The 18,326-nt window shown below is 34.9% G+C and overlaps 3 protein-coding genes across 3 annotated transcripts; all 3 read left to right on the top strand.

The window, feature by feature from the left end:
* The first annotated feature begins 826 nt into the window (after window positions 1–826).
* On the top strand, window positions 827–3,463 carry LOC142622612 (receptor-like protein kinase FERONIA). Its single transcript, XM_075796127.1, has one exon. It carries the CDS (start codon window positions 827–829, stop codon window positions 3,461–3,463), a length of 2,637 nt encoding a protein of 878 aa, XP_075652242.1.
* Window positions 3,464–7,302: 3,839 nt separating this feature from the next.
* Window positions 7,303–8,383, top strand: LOC142630829 (L10-interacting MYB domain-containing protein-like). Its single transcript, XM_075804885.1, has 2 exons — window positions 7,303–7,665; window positions 7,755–8,383. The coding sequence occupies exons 1-2, from the start codon at window positions 7,303–7,305 to the stop codon at window positions 8,349–8,351; spliced, it is 960 nt and encodes a 319-aa protein (XP_075661000.1). The 3' UTR covers window positions 8,352–8,383.
* Window positions 8,384–9,197: 814 nt separating this feature from the next.
* LOC142640938 (uncharacterized) lies at window positions 9,198–10,671 on the top strand. The gene is made up of 3 exons (XM_075815266.1): window positions 9,198–9,740; window positions 9,824–10,055; window positions 10,133–10,671. The coding sequence occupies exons 1-3, from the start codon at window positions 9,198–9,200 to the stop codon at window positions 10,582–10,584; spliced, it is 1,227 nt and encodes a 408-aa protein (XP_075671381.1). The 3' UTR covers window positions 10,585–10,671.
* Window positions 10,672–18,326: the final 7,655 nt, after the last annotated feature.

An 18,326-nucleotide genomic window follows, 5' to 3' on the forward strand; every position in this document is an offset into this window, starting at 1 on the left:
ACTCAAACACAACCCACACCCATTTAGAGTTTTGAGAGTGTTTTTGGAGCTTGGGGAGTATTGAAAGATGCCAAGGATGGCTGATGCAATATAAAGCTTATTGCAGGATCTAGAAAGCTAGAAAAGACACGATTTGACGTAACCTTGTTGGAACAAGAAACTTGGATAGCTTAAGTGCATCAGGTAGACTAGGCTTGGAAGGTCTAGTGCTATTCATATATCCCAACTAATTTTCTGGTGGATCATTTTACTGCTTGGAGAGCGATGGAGAGGTTTTTTGCCACATTCTTCGGTTTCCTCTTCGATAACACGTGTCGGTATTATCTTTGTATTTGCTTCTCTCTTCCCTACTCTATTCCTTTTACTTACTGCTATGTTTGTGATTAATTATGGTTTAGAGTGTTTTTCCAATTTGGGTAATGCTTATATTTATCATTCTGCACATCAATTGCTTGAATATAAGCTTGTATTAGTATTTTCATAATTGGGGGTCTACACATTCACTAGTGTTTTACACACTACGTGAGTTTTCATTATTGATAAGTAAAAATATAATGTTAATGGTAGATCCATATGAAAATTAGTAAAAATTACTACATGATTTATGAAAATATTGTAAAATAGTTTGTTTATAGCATTGCTCTTCCATGTTGTTTGTGGGCTGCAATGAATAATATAACTCTCCTGCAACAATACTACTAGCAATGAGGCATTTACGTTGACTTGCAATTCATTTAGGAAATGTCGTTCTTACATACTATCAATATATAACTTCTCTTCTCAATCATTCTCTTCCATAACATCTCTCTCTCTCTCTCTCTGAGCAATGATGAACCCTCCCCACCTCTTTTTTTTCTTCTTCCTCCTCCAACTTGCCAGTGGCTTGCAGCCTCCTTATTCTCCGACCATTAATATAACACTCAACTGTGGCTTCAGCGGCAACACTTCTGCAAGAGATAATCGGATCTGGTTGGGAGACATCAATTCCGATTTCGGGCCTTTTGAACTTCAAAACAACTCATCAGTAATCTCCACAGCAGCTAAACAACCAACCCAAGTCGACCCGATTCCCTACTACACTGCACGCCTCTCCTACTCCGAATTCACATACATGTTCTCTGTCACCCCAGGCCAACTCTTCATTCGCCTCTACTTTTTCCCTTCTTCATATCAAGACTTTGACCGCTCTAAGGCCTTCTTCTCCGTCAAAGCCGGCTCTTATACCCTTTTAAGCAATTTTAGCGCTGCCCTCACTGTTGATGCTGATGCTCTTAGCTTAGAAGGCTTCTCAAGAGAATTCTGCGTACATATTGTTGAAAATGCTCGATTCTTAAACATAACCTTCACTCCAAGCCCCGGTAATCTAGATGCATATGCTTTTGTAAACGGGATTGAACTCGTTTCAATGCCTTCTTATCTTTATTACTCTGCAGAAAGCAGTACAGAAATTAAGCTTATTGGCCAGAGTACGCCATATACCGTCGAAAAGAGCCACACTCTTGAGACGGTATATAGATTAAACATTGGTGGGGGAATGATTTCACCCGCAGAAGATACTGGCATGTACCGGAGCTGGTCTGGTGACGATGCTGCTTACTGGACAAGTTCTGAAACGGGCTTTGTGGATATAAACACAACTATTCGCCTCCACTTCAGTAAAATTTCTAACTACACTGCACCAGAAGAGGTCTATATCACTGCTCTAATAATGGGACCCAACAAAACCATAAACAAGAGCTACAACCTCACCTGGGAATTCACTGTAGACGCTGGTTTTAATTACCTAGTAAGGCTACACTTTTGCGAGTTTCAAGTTGAGATCACGAAAGAAGGAGACCGAGTGTTTTACATCTTTATAGCTGATCAAATTGCTGAGAAACGAGCAGACGTTATATCTTGGAGCGGTGGAAATGGAATCCCAGTATATAAAGACTACGCTGTATTGATGACTGGTGAAGGCAACAAGAAAAAACTAAACCTCTCTGTCGCTCTGCAAGCAAACCCAGATGACAGGATGACTAAATATTCCGATGCAATCTTGAACGGGCTCGAAATCTTCAAAATCAGTGACCCCAATAACAATCTCGCTGGGCCAAACCCCGACCCACTTCCAACACCAAAGGTTGTAGCGATTCCCTTGCCAATCCAACCAAGGAAGGTAAAGAACCACACGGTCCACACCACAATAATTCCCATAGTTGTTGGTTTATTCTCTGGCATAGTTGTTCTGTCTATTCTCGGTTTCTTCATTTTCCAACGAGGTAGGAGGGTTAATATGGATGCCAAGAGCAGCAGCACATTTCTGCCGTCAGCTTTGTGTCGATGCTTTTCACTTTCTGAAATCAAAGCAGCTACAAACAACTTCGACAAGCTCTTCATCATAGGTGTTGGAGGGTTTGGTGATGTGTACAAAGGATACATTGATGGTGGGGAGACCTGTGTTGCCATTAAACGGTTGAACCCGGGTTCTCGACAAGGGGCTCACGAGTTCAAGACCGAGATTGAGATGCTCTCCCAACTCCGCCACCTCCATCTCGTCCCTCTGATTGGCTATTGCAACCATGGCAATGAGATGATCCTTGTGTATGATTACATGGCCCATGGGACCCTCCGTGATCATCTCTACAACACCAATAATCCACCTCTTTCGTGGGAACAACGGCTCCAAATCTGTATTGGTGCTGCTCGGGGTTTGCAATACCTTCACATGGGTGCAACGCACATGATCATTCATCGTGATGTGAAAAGCACAAATATATTGTTGGACGAGGAATGGGTGGCAAAGGTGTCCGATTTCGGGTTGTCAAAAATGGGTCCTACTAATGTGTCCATGACCCATGTAAGCACAGTGGTGAAAGGGAGTATTGGGTACTTAGACCCAGAGTATTACCGGCGTCAACAGTTGACTGAAAAATCTGATGTATACTCATTTGGTGTGGTGTTGTGTGAAGTGTTATGTGCAAGACCACCGTTGATACGTAATGTTGACAAGGAGCGAGTGAGCTTAGCTGAGTGGGCTCGGCAATGCTATGATAATGGAAAGCTTGATCAGATTGTTGATCCATTTCTATCAGGTAAGATTGTACCGGAGTGTTTGAAAAAATTTGGTGAAATTACAGTGAACTGTTTGCTTGATGATGGAATCAAACGGCCGTCAATGAACGATGTGGTTTGGGGTCTTGAATTCGCATTACAATTACAAGAGAGCGAAAAGGCTGGTGGAGCACAAATATTTGAGATTGAAGGCCATATTGAGAAAGTGCTCCTTCAAAGATCCGCAATTGAAGATTGTGGGAAGGTCTTTACTAGTAGCGGTGGACGTGGGCCAAATGGGGAAAGCACTAGCTGCAGTGTGAACATTGCAAGCAATGGAAACCAAAGTTCTGCTAATGAGACTTCAGATAGCAGCAATTTGATACGTGAAACTGTTTTCTCGGAGCTTATGAGTCAGAAAGGAAGATAAAAGGAATATGCATGGTACGTAGCTGACTGGTAAGTTATCTAACAACTTAAGGACCCGTTTGGATGGAAGAGAGAATGAGGGGAGTGGAGGGGAGTAAAGTAGAGTTGACTAAAATTAAGTTAATTTTGGGCCAAATTTACTTTACTCCCCCTCCTTCTCCCTCCTTCCAAAGAGATCATAAATTTAAATTAGCATGTTTTGTAGCATATTAAGAGCCCGTTTGTTTAGGCGTTTACATTGCACAGAACGGCAGTTTCGCAAATCGTGATTCTGGGATTGTGTTTGGCTAGGCGATATCTGTGGGATTGCGTTTTCAATTCCGCAGATTTTCGCGATTCCGAAAATGAAATTTTCTATTGCTTTTTCAGCATCGCGCGGTTGGGACGATTGGAAAAGCGCTAATTGTTTCGCGCGGTTTAGGAAATTTTTACCGAAATCCCAGCCTATCCCTTCTCCATATATATGTTCTCATCAGTCTTGGTTCTCTCCTCGTCATATTCTCCTTATTCACTTCTTTCTTCTCTGTTATTGCTCAGTTGCTCTCTCCGATTGCCGTTGCTGTTCTGCATCACGATTTCCAGGTAAACATTCTCATATCTCATCAGTCTTGGTTCTCTCCTCATCAATTTCACGATATTCACTGATTTCTTCTCTGTTATTGCTCAGTTGCTCTCTCCAATTGCTGTCATTGTTCTACATCACGATTTCCATGTAAACATTCTCCATTACCCATCTCTGAAATAATTATATTGATTTGGGCTTTGCATGTTAGTTTTGATGACTGAATAAACTCAAAATATTAGAACTCACAAGTCTAAGTGATTTGTTGCTGCTGTTGTTGTTTCTTTACTGCTTGTGACGTTTTTAAAACAATTTCAGACAGATGAGTTTGATCAAAACCATTTGGATTGGATGGGATTCGTTTTTTCTTGTTGAAAAGTATATGGGTTTGAAGAATATTACAGGTTGTTATTGCTGCTGTTTATTTACTGGTTGTGAAGAAAAAAAAAATTCAGATAGTTTATTGTGTATAATTGTTTGCTTTGGGCAGCTAGTTTATTTACTTGGCACTATTGTTGCTACTGCTGTTTGCTTTGGGCAGCTAGTTTATTGTTTTGTTGTTTCTTTTCAATTTTATGATTCAGCCAAATAAAGAATAAAAAACAAAGATTGGTTGTGAAGAAAAAAAAAAACAAAGATTGTTGTTTCTTTTCCACAGCTTTTTCGTGCTAGTAAGCCTTCTCTTCTTCATTTTCATCGCCTTGTCGTTTTGTTTCTCTCAAACAAACTCTTTCTAACTAAGTTCCTTCTTATCATTGGTTGTAGAGCTATTAATATGTTTATCATTAAATGAAACAAACTTTTGGTAATAGGAAATAGCAAATTGAAGACCAAAATATGTGAAGGATGAAACTCATATTATATATATACACTGATTGTCAAAACTCAGATATCTGCTAAGGGTTCATAAGGGTTCTGCTATATCTGAGTTTTGACAAGCCATGTTTTCATAAGGGTTCTGCTATATCTGACCAAAATATGTGAAGGATGAAACTCATATTATATATGTGAGTGTTGACTATCACCATGATTGTCAAAACTCAGATATAGCAGAGCCCTTATGAAAACATGGCTTGTGTGACCAGAAATATAAAGTGGCCAATTGTATAAAATTAACTAGGATTAATTTAGAGGGGCTTTCCACTGTATATAAATCACTGGAAATTTATTATAGGGATGAGGCATAAAAGAATTGAAGTAAGAAAATTAACAAAGAGATAAGCTTTCTATGATGCAAATGATATATTTGAAAGACTTAATTTTCAAATAGACTGTTTATACCTACTGACTACTTAAACAAAGAGATAAGTTTATAGACTGTTTGAACAGCTTAATTTTTAGCTTTTTTGAAAACTAGGTAGCTTGAAAAATTGTACCTTGAAAAAACCAGAATTTAAAAAATTGTACTTTGAAAAAGTGTGGTTTGAAACCGTTTTACCAAACGGGCAAGGGACACACAGAAAACAGCTTTACAATTAAAGGAAGTGACTGTATTCATGTAAATTGTTATACTTTTCAAAAGGACTTGTATCAATAACTACTAACATTGCCATGGCATTGTTGTTTGGTTCCCTCTGAAAAACTCCCACCCCTGCCTCCTAGTCCCAAAGAAAAGTTGTACCATCAACAATAACCTCTGGTCCCAAATATTAGAGTTTGCTAAATGATGTCACTATTTGTTATTCATTATTTTTAGGTCCTTTAAATGCTTCTCTTTCATGGAAATTTCAAATACGGTAGTGCTAGATAGATTTTGCACATATATGTCAAGCCATGTTTTCATAAGGGTTCTGCTATATCTGCTATCACAATGACTGTCAAAACTCAGATATAGCAGAACCTTATGAAAACATGGCTTGTGTGACCAAAAATATAAAGTGGCCAATTGTATAAAATTAACTAGGATTAATTTAGAGGGGCTTTCCACTGTATATAGAATCACTGGAAATTTATTATAGGGATGAGGCATAAAAGAATTGAAGTAAGAAAATTAACAAAGAGATAAGCTTTCTATGATGCAAATGATATATTTGAAAGACTTAATTTTCAAATAGACTGTTTATACCTACTGACTGCTTAAACAAAAAGATAAGTTTATAGACTGTTTGAACAGCTTAATTTTCAGTTTTTTTGAAAACTAGGTAGCTTGAAAAATTGTACCTTGAAAAAACCAGAATTTAAAAAATTGTACTTTGAATAATAACCTCTAGTCCCAAAGAAAAGTTGTACCATCAACAATAACCTCTGGTCCCAAATATTAGAGTTTGCTAAATGATGTCATTATTTGTTATTCATTATTTTTAGGCCCTTTAAATGCTTCTCTTTCAAGGAAATTTCAAATACGGGAGTGCTAGATAGATTTTGCACATATATGTCACTTTTTAATTCATTTGTCAATGATATTTGTATAGACATGATTCTTCTTTTTTTGTCCTTTCCATGGCTGGTACCATATCATTCAATGTGATTTTGATTTTAGCTCAGGTGACTTAGTTTGACATCAACAAGAATGTTCCCAGAAATGCTTTCCATTTTTTGTAATTTTTTTTTAAACAATTGGATTTGAACTCTAGCATCTGGTCCATAATGGCTAAAACTATCCATTCGGTCCAGGCTTTAAAATATCTAAGGTGAGTTTTAAATATGCATAGATGAGGTCATTAACAAGATTCCCTTGGAATTTGAGTTGGGTTTGATTCAGCTGTGTAAAAGTTGATTACAAAATAAACACATATTAGGAATGGAATGTGCATACATAAACATAAACCCTTCCAGAAAAAATAATAATAATAATTATTGTGTGAAATTGTTTGCTTTGGGCAGCTAGTTTATTTACTTGGCACTATTGTTGCTGCTGCTGTTTGCTTTGGGCAGCTAGTTTATTGTTTTGTTGTTTCTTTTCAATTTTACGATGCAGCCAAATAAAGAATAAAAAACAAATATTGGTTGTGAAGAAAAAAAAAATTCAGATAGTTTATTGTGTGAAATTGTTTGCTTTGGGCAGCTAGTTTATTTACTTGGCACTATTGTTGCTGCTGCTGTTTGCTTTGGGTAGCTAGTTTATTGTTTTGTTGTTTCTTTTCAATTTTACGATTTAGCCAAATAAAGAATTAAAAACAAAAATTAGTTATGCCGTTTACTAATTCTGAACTAAAATGTATTGCTAGTTTATTATGTGTGAAGTTGTTTTACCTATAACAGAGTATTGTTTGTAAGAGCATTGGAATTTTTACATATTTGGTTGAACATTGTTATTAATAAACCTATATTTTGTTTAGATGGTTAAGAACAAGGATACTTCAAATCCCGACACCAAACAATCCCAAAATAACTCAAATGTTAGAGTTCAATGGCCATCAAGAGTAACGACTATCTTTTGTGAAACTTGTGTGGATGAGGTATTTAAGGGTAATCGACCTAATACTCACTTTAGTAAAAAGGGTTGGGCAAATATTATAGCAACTTTTGAAAAGAAAACTGGAAAGGAATATCCTAGGGCGAAGTATAAGCATAAATGGGATAGTTTGAAGAAAGATTGGGTACTTTGGAATAAGTTGAAGGGCAGTGAAACTGGATTGGGATGGGATGCAGCCAAAGGAACAATAGCTGCAACTGATGAGTGGTGGGAGAGGAGACTAATGGTATGTTTTGTATAATCCCTTGTACATATTTTGTATTAGTAGATAAACCATGCTATTTGAGTTATTAATGAAAATATTCAAAATTGTAGGAGGTTCCCGAAGTTGCAAAATTCCGAGAGAAAGGTTTGGAGAATTTTGACTTATTAGACATTATGTTTAAGGACATTGCGGCCACAGGAGATTTAGCATGGGCCCCCACTTTAGGTGTGTTACCTGATGATCTTGAGACACCTAAGGAGGGGTTAGGTGATACTTCTACTGACTCGTTTTCTCCAAATGATGATGACGACGTTCATGAAGATGAGACTCCTAACCTCACACAACCACCTAACCCAACACAAAACAAAGGAAAGAAGCGAGTTTTACCATCATCCACACAGAGCAAAGGGAAGAAAGGAGGAACGGCATTACAGTTGACACAACAGCTTAGTCGTATCTGTGATATTGTGGAGTTAAGGAACTCAGTTTTTTCAGTGGAGCCAAGTAGTACTATTCGGAATGTCATGGAACGCGTGTGCACCTTAGATGGCATTGAGAAGGGTTCCGAACTCTACCTCATGGCAACACGTATTTTTCAGAAACGAGAGAAGAGAGAGATGTTTGTCGTGATGGAAGAACCGTATTTACAACTTCAGTTTCTGCAAGAGGAGGCAAGATTGTTAGGAGGGCACTACTTTGGCACTTAGGGTGTTTTATGTTTTATCCTTTGAATAATGTTTTATGGAAGACATAAATGTTTTTCATTCTATTGTTGTTTTATCCTTTGAATAATGTGGTTGTTAGGGTGTTTTAACTTGTTGGGCTGTTAGGGTGTTTTATCACCTTATTAGGATTTTGGTTTACTAGTCTAATTAGGAGTTTGTTTACTAGTCGTAGTAGGATTCTAGTTATCTTAAAAAAAGATAAGATCTAGAGTCTTATGCATCGTATTGTACTGAGTTGATTAATAAAAATATTGAGCATTTTGAGTATTAAGGCACACTGACCTTATTGTTCATTTTCTTCTTTTCTCTTCTCTTTTCTTATTATCTTTCTTGCATTACTATTCATGAGTACTGCTGATACATCCCTTAAAGAGTATAGATTTCTCACTTTCCCTTCTTCCTTAGTAGAACATAATGTATTGGAAAACAGTTTCGGACTTGACAATGAGAATGATAAAGACTATTATGAAGAGAAGAATGTAGCATATGAGACTATTGTATAAGGTATTATTATTGGGAGGCTCTAACAGTAGTATTATTGCCAAGTATTATTGCCATTTTGTATAAGGTGCTCCTAAAGTACTTTTTACTTAAGAACACATCCACTATAAGGTGCTCTTAAGATAAGTTGTCTTTGAGTCTACTTAGGGGTTTTTGTCACAGACTAACTATGGGCAGTCATGACTATTAAGTAAATACTTTTGTGGGCTTTTGTTGTATGGTAGATACTTATTTTGATTTATCCAATTACATAATTTTAAATGTTTACTCATTTTCTTTATTGTGATTTATCTAATTTATTGCTATAATATTTTAGGTGATATTCCTATGGATTACAATGATCATATTGATAGTAGTGATGAAGATTATTCTTATGATGTGGAAAACGATGAATATGATGATGAGGAATTATATGATCTTGCTGTTGCTGGATGTCATGTTGCAGTGACATATTATATGAAATATATAGATAAACAACCTTGTAGAGATTCTGAACAAACTGGCTATATGTGGTTGATGGATTGTTTGACGGGTAATGAAACAAAATGTTACGAAATGTTTAGAATGAAGCCACATGTTTTCCTTCAATTGTGTAATGTTTTACAACATACATATGGACTTCAGCACACAAGGCATATTAGGCTTGAAGAGTCAGTAGGTATATGTTTAATGATACTTGGACAAGGAGCTTGTTATAGGATGGTTCAAGAAAGATTCCAACATTCTGGGGAGACTATACACAGACATTTTCATAGAGTCCTGAAACGCCTTAACATAATGTCAATGGATATCTTCAAGCCTTCTGACCCTACATTTAGTGTAGTTCCAAAACATATACAAAAGAATCCATTGTACATGCCACACTTTCAAGTATTCATTTCATAAATTCTAATTTGTTTCTAATATTTTTTAGGATTATTTTCTAAGTAACTAAAATTTATATTCTATTTTAGGACTGCATTGGTGCCATTGACGGTACACATATCCAAGTTGTTGTTGGAGACGACAATAAAGCTCCATATTATAATAGAAAGGGTGTGACATCTTTTAATGTGATGGCAGCATGTGATTTTGATTTACTTTTCACATTTGTTATGGCTGGATGGGAGGGTGCAGCACATGATACACGTATTTTTTTAGATGCTATCCGTCGACAATCTGTCAACTTTCCAAAACCACCACCAGGTATATAAAATTTTTATATATTAAATACGTATGAATGATATTATTTATGTACGTCTTACATTTTTTTTTTTTACTAGGAAAATATTATTTAGTTGATGCTGGATACCCTTTAAGGAAAGGATATTTGCCACCTTATAAGGGACAGAGGTATCATCTTTCAGATTTTCGACGAGCTGGTCGAGGGAATCACATAGAAGAGAGATTTAATTATGTTCACTCATCACTTAGAAGTGCAATTGAGCGAACTTTTGGAGTGTGGAAGAATAAATGGAAAATTTTGAAGCAAATGCCACCTTATGACATTAAGCACCAAAGAAACATTATAGTTGCTACTTGTGTTTTGCATAATTTTATTAGAAAACATGATAGGGAAGATGCGGGATTCAATTGGGATGAACATGACTTGGACAGACCAAGAAGCAATAGTAGTGGAGAAGGTAGTAGCAGACAGGCAAACGTTGAAAATATACAAGATGAGGATATGAAATTTGTTCGTGACAAAATAGCTCGATCCATTTGTGGGTTGTAAACAATATTTTTATTATTTCTGTTTTGGTGTTTTGGTTTTTAATTTTTCGGATAAGAACTTTTTTATTATTATAATGGATTGTCTAGTATTGATATTTTTGGCAATTAACATTTCAATATAATTATTTTCCTAATCATTTTAATATCTTTTTCTTGATGAGTTATTTTTAATATTTTAAATTTGATAAACTTCTCTCCATGAATTTCAACAACAAAAACATCATTATTGTTGTTATTATTAATTTAATTGTTAAGCTTAATTACATATTTTCAATAATAAAAGAACATTGATCACAGGAAAAATGACAATATAACTTTCAAAAAATAGTTAAGTCCTTTTTAGGAATTTACACTCAAAACAGCTATTTTTAAAACAGCTTATCCAAACGCTTAATATGGCTTTAAAAATAGAAAACGCATATTTTCACATTTTTACCAAACACTTATCTATGGTTTTTAAAATGGAGTTTTCAAAACGCACGTTTTAAAAACGCTAATTTTTAAAACGTACCTTTTGAAACAGCTTATCCAAACAGGCCCTAAGACTTGCTGTCAAGAATGGAATAAGAAACTTTTCTTGTTTGGAAATTTAGGTGCTAATAATTTTTGAGTTACAAGTTTATTCACAATTTTACTTCTATATAAAATGATTATAATTAATTAATGTCAATTTAACAAAATAATAAATGATTGTCTAAATTATCTTTTTGTGAATGATAACACGCGATTTAAAAAGATCTATATAGTAAAATTTGTAACATTTCTAGCATCACACTTTATTTATCCACTTAACTTCTTTAATATAATGGAAAAAGTCATACTAGGAAGAGCAAACTCAATTTTCTAGTGTAATATGCTGTCATCATCACATCCAAGTAAAGTATTCCAAAAACTCACCATTATTTTAGTTTGTTTAATTTGCTTTCATTCAAGGAAAAAAATGCTAACCTAATAAAATTTTGCTTGTAAACCTATGATAATTAAGCTGGGAATGAAGCCTCAGCTAGGTCTATATATAATGGGTTTAGTTAATAGATACTCTTAAGGTATTTGTTAATGAATTATTTTAGGAAAATTTTAATACCACTTTTATGAGAAATATAACAAACCGTCGAGAGAAAATTTTTGTTCCACTATCCTTTTTGCTTGAGTCTAGTGCTTGAGTGTACTAAGTGCAACACTAGTCATAGAATAACTACGTATGAGTGGAGCTGGAGATTGACAAGAGCGAGTGCGTGAGGTTTAGCCCTCATCTCTTAGCTCCGAACTATTTTGATGAAATGGACCCATTGATAATGATGAATTAGGCGACTAGGACAATGAGTATAAGGAGCCTCCCACTGGTTCAAAACCCCATCCTCCCAAACTAACAAGGTAAACCGTAAAGGCATTGAAATTTCCTATTTTCAACGTCTTGAAAGTGTTGCGCCTTGCATTTGGGTTTTGGGTTTGTTTGTTTGGTTGTTTGTTTCGAGTTCAGTGGTTCGTTGGTCGTATCGGGTTCTGGGTTTTGTGGGTTCGGTGGCTGTGTGGGTTTGATGGGTTTTGGCTGTGATGTTGTTTGTGTGGGTCTAAATTTTGGTTGTGGGTTGTTGTGGTTCGGTGGTGGTGGTAGTGTGGGTTTCGGGTTGTATGGGTTATCGGTTTCTAGATCCTTTTTTGGGGTTTACAGGTTGTGGGTTGCTGGTGGGTCATGGGGTGTTGGTTCAGTGGAGGCTAGTGGTTCAGTGGTGGCTAGTTTTTTAGTAGTGTAGGTGGGTGGTTTGATGGTGTTTTTAGTTGCTATGGACTCAGAGACAGAAATAGAGATAGGGAGGGAAGAGAGATAAAGAGTAGTTTTTTATCTATACTATTATTTAAGGGACTTTCCCTGTTTGGATTCCTTATTTTTTAGTTCAAAAATACTCTCACACCTATATTTAAGTAGAGAAAAAACTAGAGAATAATCTAATAAAAATGCAACTCTAACTTCCACTAAAACATTACCTAAAAAATAGGGCTACTCTTCAATTAATTTTCAAATTACTTTATCCATTTATAAATTAGATTCACAATATATATATATATATATATATATATATATATAATAAAATATAGATTTTTTTTTTTTTTGCTAAAAAACACTCTCCTGTTAATTTTCAAATTACTTTATCTATTTATAAATTAGATTCACAAAATAAAAATTATATATATAATAAAAATACAGATTTTTTCTTCTTCTTTTTTTTTGACTAAAAAAAACCCTCATCACACGCACAAAACGCGAGTGATGAGGATAGTATTATTTAACGTTATAGTTTAAATTAGGAAAAATGCAAAACTAACCCTCTAACTTTCTTTTTTTTTTTTTTTCATTTCAGTCCTCTAACTTTCAGTTTTATCATTTCAGTCTTCTAACTTTTAACGGAGTACCAAATTGATAACAATTGAAAGTTACAAGACTGAAATGACAAAACTGAAAGTTAGAGAACTGAAATGAAAAAAACTGAAAATTAGAAGGTCAATTTTGCATTTTTGCCTTTATATTATTTGAATAAGTTGTGTCCAAAAATAAAAACTGGAATGTTGGGTAAGTTGTAAAATGAGATGGTAAAATAGAACTTTTTTGGTATCTTAGATACTAGTGCTCTAAATGAGTCAAAAGTCTTCAAAATTCCCATCTTTAACTTTTGCACGTTAATTTTTATTCTTTCGTTTTTTTCATTATTTAGGAAGCACTTGTACTTATCACTACTAATGTATTACAACCATAACTATTTTTGTTTGAAGGAATCATTATTATTAGTCAAATTTTAAAATCATTTATATTTTAAAGAGGATATATATATATATATATATATATAGAGAGAGAGAGAGAGAGAGAGTAGTAATTCCAAAATGGTATACCGGCATTAACTGGTACTAAAACATTTCATTTTTTCTTACTAAATTGAAACGATCTCCGGTATGGTATTGATTCCCTTGATCCTGGTTATACTACTACAACTAGTTTTCAACACAAGTTGTATCAGAGCTACTAATTAATTACCCGTTTAGTTCAACTTCAGCAACAACAATAGCAGCCAATGGTAGCGCCATGTTAAGGGCAGGGTGGTCCTAGGACCACCCTGACCTAAAAAAAAAAGTGAACTCCCTTTAAAAAAAATTTGGGAACACCCTCAATTTTTGTTATGCCAATAAAATTAAATTTTGTCCCATTATTTGTTCCACTTTCAAGCAAAAAGAAAAAGCCCAAAAATTTTTTTTAACTAAAATCTGAAAAGAAAAAAAAAATTAACATAGCAAACCCACCCCAAGGAAAAACAAAAAACCCAACATCAATCCTAAACAAAACTAACCCAAACGGATTCTTAGATTCTCAAAAAAAATTTAGTTAAATTTTTATTAACTAAATACGGCCCAACCCAAACAGATTCTCAAAAAAAAAAAAAAAAAAAAAAACAACAACAACAACAACCAAAACCCAAATTACCAATATGCGTCCGCCCACTTCGCCGATTGATCAAAATCATCAAATGGTAAAGCAAACTAGCAAAACTGAAATCAGAACTGAACTCCTAACCTAAACGAAAAAAAAAAAAACCTCATCAACGACCAAGCTCCAAGCACATTGGCGCAACGACACCTCTACCTGGAATACCTCAAACTCAAGTAAGTGAGCAACAGAGCACATCTGGCCTCAAACTCAAGCAACAGCAACGGCGAGATTGGAGATCGGATCAGAGATTGCTTAGCTTGCCTCATCGCCTCGGCCCTCATCCCTCTAGTCCTTGCCTCGACGTGTTGCCGCAGTGCCGCCCCACCCTCAGGCCTCAAGGTATTTCAGTTCTTTACTTCTCTCTCTTTTTCTCTATCAGTCTATCTCATCTAAATCTTACATCTTTGGCTTTGCTAATTTGTGCTCTGAATCCTCTAATCTGAGAGTGACTGAGTGAGAGCGTAGCTCTCTCTTTCTTTCTCTTTGAATTGAAATGAGATTCTCTTTATCTCACTGTTTCTCTATGTCTAAATGATCAATTGCCTTTACTTTATAACTTTATTTGACATTTTGACTTTATTGGTTTGTGAGTTTGTCATTTTGTGTATTGTGAATTTTGTGTGTTGTGAATGTTTTATATGTTTAATATTTTGTGGAATGTTGATTGGCTCTTGTGACTCTTGTCGGTTGAGTGGGCAGTAGATGGGGGCCATGAGGCTCTTGTGACTTTATTACATTGTGTAATTTATACTCCTTAAGGAACACTCTGAGAAAAATTCCTAGAGCCGCCACTGATAACAGCACCTATTGCAATGGCTTTGTGTATGAATGTCTCATTGTGGACAGCATAGAGTCAGATTGATCTTCATGGATTCCGTCCACACAAGTGGAATGCTTGCTAGTGCTCCCTAATCAATGTCCCAAGCAGCAGTCAATCACCCTGACAAGCCAGCAGTGGGAGCGGATTGTGGACTTGGCGCAGCTTATACTTCTTGTTTGTCCAAACCCCCAATCCTCCTAAACCTAAATCGGGGTGCCGACGGGCAAAAACTTATCGCTGCGGTGATTATAATAAGTGAATATATATCCAATCTATTATTCTATGAAATTCCAACTAATATGTTGCACGCCTGCACCGGTTCCTTTCGTGTATGTAATCTCCTTTTTCTTTGTTAATATAGTCTTGTGTATAGGTGATCAATGAGTTATCTAATAATAAACTATATATACGAGCTCTACTTCAAATAAGAGTTCATCTCTCCTAAGTTTATTGGATATGATAGCTCATGATTTGCTCAACTTTTCATTCGGGATTGTGGTAGAAATACTAAACCTATAGTATTGTATTTTTCAAGTAATAAAATATAAATGAGTAGCTTTATAAAGATAAGAAGTGTGCTATACAAATAAGTGTGATGTGCAAGACAAATAAAGTGGGCCTGAAGCCCATAATCTATTACACAATAACCATTTAAAATGCATTTTACACTATGATTAGAGTGGTCTATTGATAATGAAAATTTATAGTTTCTATGTGCCAATTCCATCAGCATATTGCATACATGTGTTAGAATCTTGCCATTAACTTACCCAAAGACAACATCATTTTGAAAAGGAAAAAAAGAAAGAAAGAAAAGAACAATGTTGTTTCTAAAAGATTAAGTTAAATATGTGACGGAATCATATTGAAGATACAAATTGGCATTATTGTAATAATAGCTATTTTTTATAGAAAATATTGTAATAATAGCTAATAGTGAAAGTTACATACGTAGAAAGTCGATAGACCAATTTAGAGGTGTAAGGTACATTTTAACCAAAAATAAATGAAAAATGAAAACGAAAAAGAACTAAATTAAATAAGATAAAATTTCAATTTATGACATCTATTCTCTGATGAGTTTTGGTATAGGCGAGTTTTGAACCCTAGATCTTTTGTTCAACCACAAAAGAGTTTACCGGTTGAGTTAGTTGAAATTTACAAAACAAAAATGATTTATAATTCAAGTTACTCTTATAATGAACTATATAAATGAGTTATCTTAAACTAATTCAAGTTACTCTATAACAAAAACTAATCTGCTCTTTCTTTATTAATATAGTTTTTTGTACGGGTGATCAATGAGTTCTTAAAATGAACTATATAAGTGAGTTCATCTATCGTAACATTAGAATTGGAGGATAATTTTATAATTAGGGATAGGAAATTTGAATCTTGGATTTCTTCCATGAAAATATTAATAGGTGTTAACCTATTGAGTTACAACGTTTTTTACTATTAAAATTTATAACTTAGTCCTTCAAAGAACTATACAAATTTATTATTTACGCCCAATGTGTCCATTCCATCAACATCTATATATATATATATATATATATATATATATAGTTCAGTTGTGATATCATATTAACCTTACAAGAAGTATTGAACAAAGATTTGCAATTCCATAATGGAGTTTATAGTGAATTACCAAATTCCATTAAATTCATTCTTGACAACCTTCAAGCTTCCCATTCTTCAAACCACCATAAACTATTCAACAAAACCATGAGAGCGCTTGAAATTCACCTTGTTAACCTTACTACCCAAATTGTTGACCCTAATACTCAAAGTGCAGCCTTTGCCGACCAACTTTTTAATTGCCTTGTTAACGCTCAAAACCATCATGATGAATCAAACCTGATTAGTCAACTCTTTGGCAAAGAGGAAATCCATTCAATGGATAGAAAGACTATAATGGGTACTGATTTTGCTAGATTGAGTCTAAAAAACTAATCTTTGCTTAAAAGTGTTGTTGCCAACTTGCCTCCAGAAGTACAATCTTGTATTTTTGAAAGCAAGGTTATGACTAAAGATCTTGATCTTTGGTTAAAACATTTCAAAACCCTTGTTTCAATTGCTCCTACCATTGTTGAACCTGATGGCCCCAATAAAGGCTACATGAAAAAGAAATGGGGAAAATACTTTGGGAGCAGTCTCAGAGTACATGAAAAAACTCATCATTTCCCTAGCCTTCTGATTAATTATGAAGATGGTTCTGATAATGTTCCTTTCTGGCTTTCTCAAATGTTCAAATTTGGTTTTGTAAGACTCATTAAATTAACGAGTTATGATCAAATTAACCAATTTCCTGATATAATCCAAAGAGCTGTTGTAGATGTTGCAATAACTCCTTATGTTTCCATCCGATGTTGGAGTACTTTGCCCAAATGGGAAAAGAATAATTGGATGAATGTTCACCCTTCCAAGCATCTTGTTCTCATTAATGAATATACTCACCAAGGACAGTGGTATGAAGGAAATGCTTATGTTTCACATAAACATCCTTATGCTCTTGCTGAATGCTGGAGAAGTTACTTTAATAATAGAATTCTTGATGTCTCCGAAGAGTTATGGAAAGACTACCATTTCTTTGGTTGTACAGACAGAATTTCTGTTTTTGTTAATAAACCTTATGATTCTGCGGTCCGACATTTACAATGGGCAGAACATGATGATCCAAGAATATTTCTCACAAGAGATCTTGTTTACGAACCATTGATGTATTGTAGTTTCTGTAACCAATATTCAACTTATCATGAACATGAATGCAATAATAATCCACCATGGGATCCCTGTCCTGAATGGGAACCTGATGAAGAATACTCTACTTGATTCACCTCTGGCCTATAATATTCACTCGAAAGTAAAAGCATTTACTGTTGCTTCCACGATTCCTTTGTTGACCACATTTTGGTACCACTACTACATTCCAACATTGCTACAGCTTTCCTCTATTATTGATTTTCCAAGATGAAGCTTTTCCGAAGATAAAGCTATTTACCTGCTACTTTCATAATTGCTAATACTTTGGGCACAACATGTCAAACTACTTTCGGTCTCAAAAGCCGATTTGATTCCTTCTGGATATTGCACTCCTAATGCCCCTCACGGGTCCTAATATGAATAGTAAAATGTCACTATTCACTTTGTACTATTCACTGCTTTATTTACTTATATAAGAGGGGTTGTCCCTTATTGTTAAACTCAGAATCTTTTTTAGGATTTCCCTTAGAACTCTCTAGGACTTCTTTAGATCAAGATATCTCACTGATACACAAACTTGTAACTAGGAACCAGGACTAGCTTTCAAGCCTTGTACTGTTTAACCAACCTGTTGATCACTGTAATCTTGTTGCTACTACTACTACTACTGTAAGTGTTTGATGTACATTCAATAAACACTTCTGTTTTCAATACTTTGAATTATTTTGATATACAACTA

The sequence above is a fragment of the Castanea sativa genome, chromosome 1, assembly GCF_040712315.1.
Source record: "Castanea sativa cultivar Marrone di Chiusa Pesio chromosome 1, ASM4071231v1".
Classification (NCBI taxonomy): Eukaryota; Viridiplantae; Streptophyta; class Magnoliopsida; order Fagales; family Fagaceae; genus Castanea; species Castanea sativa.